This window comes from Nannospalax galili, unplaced genomic scaffold (assembly GCF_000622305.1).
Source record: "Nannospalax galili isolate Female #2095 unplaced genomic scaffold, S.galili_v1.0 scaffold188, whole genome shotgun sequence".
Lineage (NCBI taxonomy): Eukaryota > Metazoa > Chordata > Mammalia > Rodentia > Spalacidae > Nannospalax > Nannospalax galili.
The window spans coordinates 7,654,695-7,658,394 of record NW_008360325.1 but is presented as its reverse complement, the minus strand read 5'-3'; the positions used below and the strand labels follow the sequence as shown (position 1 = coordinate 7,658,394).

Genomic DNA, 3,700 nt, shown 5'->3' with positions numbered 1-3,700 from the left:
TCCTTGAATCATGAATGGGAGATGTGAAGGAGAAGTAAAGGCAAGAGTAATTAGCATTACAAGTTCTAGACAGGCAACTAGAAAAAAGTCAGAACAGCAATTTTCAAATATTCATATGAGAGTCCATTAGAATTTCTTGACAAGGGCTTCCAAAAGCATCTTTTTAGTAGAAATCACATATAAATTGAGTTAAATATTTCAAAAGAGCTGGATGTGTTAAAATATTTAAATGAAGCATTCTCTTGATTGTAGCATTCAACTGAAGGAGTCAAGTTAGCAGCTCTGAATGACAGCAGCCTTGACTTGTCTATGGACAGCGACAACAGTATGTCTGTGCCTTCACCCACTAGTGCTCTGAAGACCAGTCCCTTGAACAGCTCTGGCAGCTCTCAGGGGTAAGGACGAAAGGGAGTGGGAGGAGATGGGGGTTCACAGGAGAGTATTCTGCTGTTTAGTCACATGTTTATTCTGCCTGTGCATCTCTTTTATTTTTAATGACCATGTATTAGTTACAGTGAGTTTAATTGTGAATTTTCCTCCATGCAAATAAAGTACCTTGAACACATCTACCTTTCCTGTTTATCTTGACCCAGTTTCCCTTTCCATCTCCTGATTTATTTATTTATTTTTGTCTTTTTGAGACAAGTTTTCTCTGTAGCCCCAGTTGACCTGGAACTCACTCTGTAGACCAGGCTGGCCTCGAACTCACAGAGATCCACCTGCCTCTACCTCTCAAGTGCTGGGATTAAAGGCGTTCACCACCACACCTGGCACTGATTTATCTTCTTAATAGTAGTTTAACTCCTAGTTTTGAGGATAGTAGTTTTTAATCTTATCCTAATGTGCATTTTATTTTGGGGGTGATACGCCTTCATTTATGAATGACCATTAGTGCCTTCATCCCTCCAGATTACTTACATAGGCATTTTGTCAGTGAACTCACAGTTACCAAAACCTGGCAATCAGAAACAAATATTTTAATTTAGATCTGTTGCAAGTATTAAGATTTATGCTTGTTTTTAAAAACCAGTCCCTCCCCCCTTCTCTTTACTTTTTTCGTCACCCCCCCCAACTCCCTGTTTTTTCTTTTTTAGCAGAAACAGTCCTGCTCCAGCTGTGACAGCAGCATCTGTGACCAACACACAGGCTACTGAAGTCTCTGTGCCCCAAGTAAATTCCAGTGAAAGCACAGGGGGTAAGGAGTTCAGTTTGTCATACTTGTGAATTTTTTATTATAATTGGTTTTACACTTCATATTGGAAATTGGGTTAAGTATTTTGTGTGTGTGCATGTACACACACTGTCTCTTTATGCATTATGTTTGTGGAGTGCTCATGGAGGCCAGAAGAAGGTGTTGGAGCCTGTGGAACTGTAATTACAAATGGTTGTGAGCTGCCATGTATGTGGGTGTTGGGAACCAAAGTTGGGTTCTCTGCAAGAGCAGTAAGTGCTCTTAACCTGAGCCATCTCTCTAGCCACTTTTTTTTTTAAACAAATTAAAAAAAAAAAAAAGAATATTTTATGATATGACAACAGACATAAATTAACATCACGAGACATACTTATAAACTTTTTTTTTCTTGGTCTTTTTGAGACAGGGTCTCTATGTAGCCCCAGCTGGCCTGAAACTCACTATATAGACCAAGCTGGCCTTGAACTCACAAAGATCCGGCTGCCTCTGCCTCCCAAGTGCTGGGATTAAAGGCGTGCGCCACCACACCCGGCACTGCTTTTTTTTTTAAGAGATAATTTCATGTAGCCCAGCCCAGCCTCAAACCTGATCCTCTTGCCAGTCTTATGCCTCTGTGTCTGGCTTTTAATGATATTTATTGTTTGCATATAATATTATTCATGAGGTCAAATTCACAGAAATGTCAATTTTCTTTGGAACTCTGTTTTGTATTAATTTGTGCTCATGTTTTCTGTTCAGGTCCATCGAGTGAAAGCATTCCTCAAACTGCCACACAGCCAGCCATTTCTCCACCACCAAAGCCTACGGTCTCCAGAGTTGTTTCCTCAACACGTCTGGTAAACCCATCAACTAGACCTTCAGGAAATGCAACAAAAATACCTAATCCTATAGTAGGAGTCAAGAGAACATCCTCACCCCATAAAGAAGAAAGTCCTAAGAAAACCAAAACAGAAGAGGTATATATGCACATAACATACATAAATGATACTGGCATGGCAATATCAGCTCACCTATTTTTTGTAATTCATGGGCAAAATGTTTTTGCCAGCCAAAATTGAGGAGTAAGCATCAAAGCTATCTGGTGTGTTTGTAATGCTTTAGTGCCCCTTCCTCAGACCTTTCCCCTTCTTCCTCGTAACTACCTAACCCATGCAAAGTTTTTAGCCATGTCTCCTCTAATACAGAGTCACATATTCTGTTATTATTTTCTAGTTGTGTTTGTATGGACTTGTTGATGGCCTCTGGGCCCCTTTGAGCAGCTTTTTGCTGGTATAATTCAAATGGAATTTGGTATCATAGTTTCACTGAACAGTAGCTGAACACTAGGATTACCTGGGAGTGGAATTTAGAGCTTTGCACATGCTAATCTCAACCTCTGATCTATACTTACAGGCCTCAGGGTTTTCTTATTTAATAACTGAACAAAGTTGCAAGGGCAAATTAACATAGGGTCTTGAATGATTAGTTCCTCTAACTCTTTGGTGAGCTTTCTGTCAATATTTAACTGATAGTTGGTAGCATACTATACTACAGTTAGAAATAGTGGTTAAAAAGCTGTTACAAATATACGTTGACTTGGTCTAAGTTTTTCCTTATTTGTTTTGTGATCCTGGAGAACCAGTCCAAGGCATTGGGCATGGTACACTAGGACTCTACTGCTGAGCTGTCCCCTCCAGCTCCATCATGTGAGTCTTCAAACAGAAGTAGTTTCATATCCAGAGTTACTCTCATGTTTTTTAGGTATTAGTGAGACGTTCACCATTGCCCAGAGGTGACAGCATTTCATTACGATTTTTGATCCAGAATTAGTTATTTAGAAACTTTCTTGAGAATGGATAAAAGAACCTCATTTCTCAATGTGCTTTGATTAGTAATGGTGAAAAATCGCCTCTTAATCGAATGCCTTTGTTTTAGATTGCTTTTGGAAATATCTATGATCAATTAAAAATGGAGTGACTTGATGAATTTTGTTATTCATGATGCTAAATGAGACTGAAAATGGGTATATTTTACAAGCTGGGTCTGAAAATTGATGCATTTGTCACGGGTTGTTTGTTTCATGCTGAGTATTTAATCAAGGCTGTATGTATGGTAGGTGGGTGCCCTGCCACTGAGCCACATCCAGAAGATGCCCTGTTCTGCATTAAGTTACTCCGTCAGGGGTTTTTTGTTTGTTTTTAGTTGATTCTCCTGCCTTAGTCTGAGTGTTGGAGTTTAGATTATTTTTAGATAACATTTTTAAGGACCAGATAGAATTAGAGCCCTTCCAGGAGTTAGGCTTGTTTTTTTTTTGTTGTTGTTGTTGTTGTTATTGTTGTTTTGTTTTTGTTTTTTTTCTTTGAGTGGAGTCTCAAAAGCTTTATCTTAGGTTGGCCTAAGACTTGAGTAATCCTCCTGCCTCTGCTTCCTGAGTACTGGGTTACAAATAATAGACTATTGTTCCTGGCAGAATTTATATATATATTATATATATTTTTTTTTACCCTCGTAAAAGTTCTGTACCTAGAC

At 38.8% G+C, this 3,700-nt stretch overlaps 1 protein-coding gene across 3 annotated transcripts in view; it reads left to right on the top strand.

Annotated features, from left to right (window-relative positions):
- Window positions 1–3,700, top strand: part of Papola (poly(A) polymerase alpha) — a 61,550-nt gene that overhangs the window by 47,992 nt on the left and 9,858 nt on the right. For 2 of the 3 annotated variants that reach the window (XM_008825651.3, XM_008825653.3), the window contains 3 exons: window positions 253–395; window positions 1,095–1,195; window positions 1,931–2,148. In XM_008825651.3, coding sequence (XP_008823873.1) covers window positions 253–395; window positions 1,095–1,195; window positions 1,931–2,148 — 462 coding nt within the window. The remainder of the gene's footprint in view (window positions 1–252; window positions 396–1,094; window positions 1,196–1,930; window positions 2,149–3,700) is intronic. The other variant, XM_029559954.1, reaches the window with a different exon arrangement.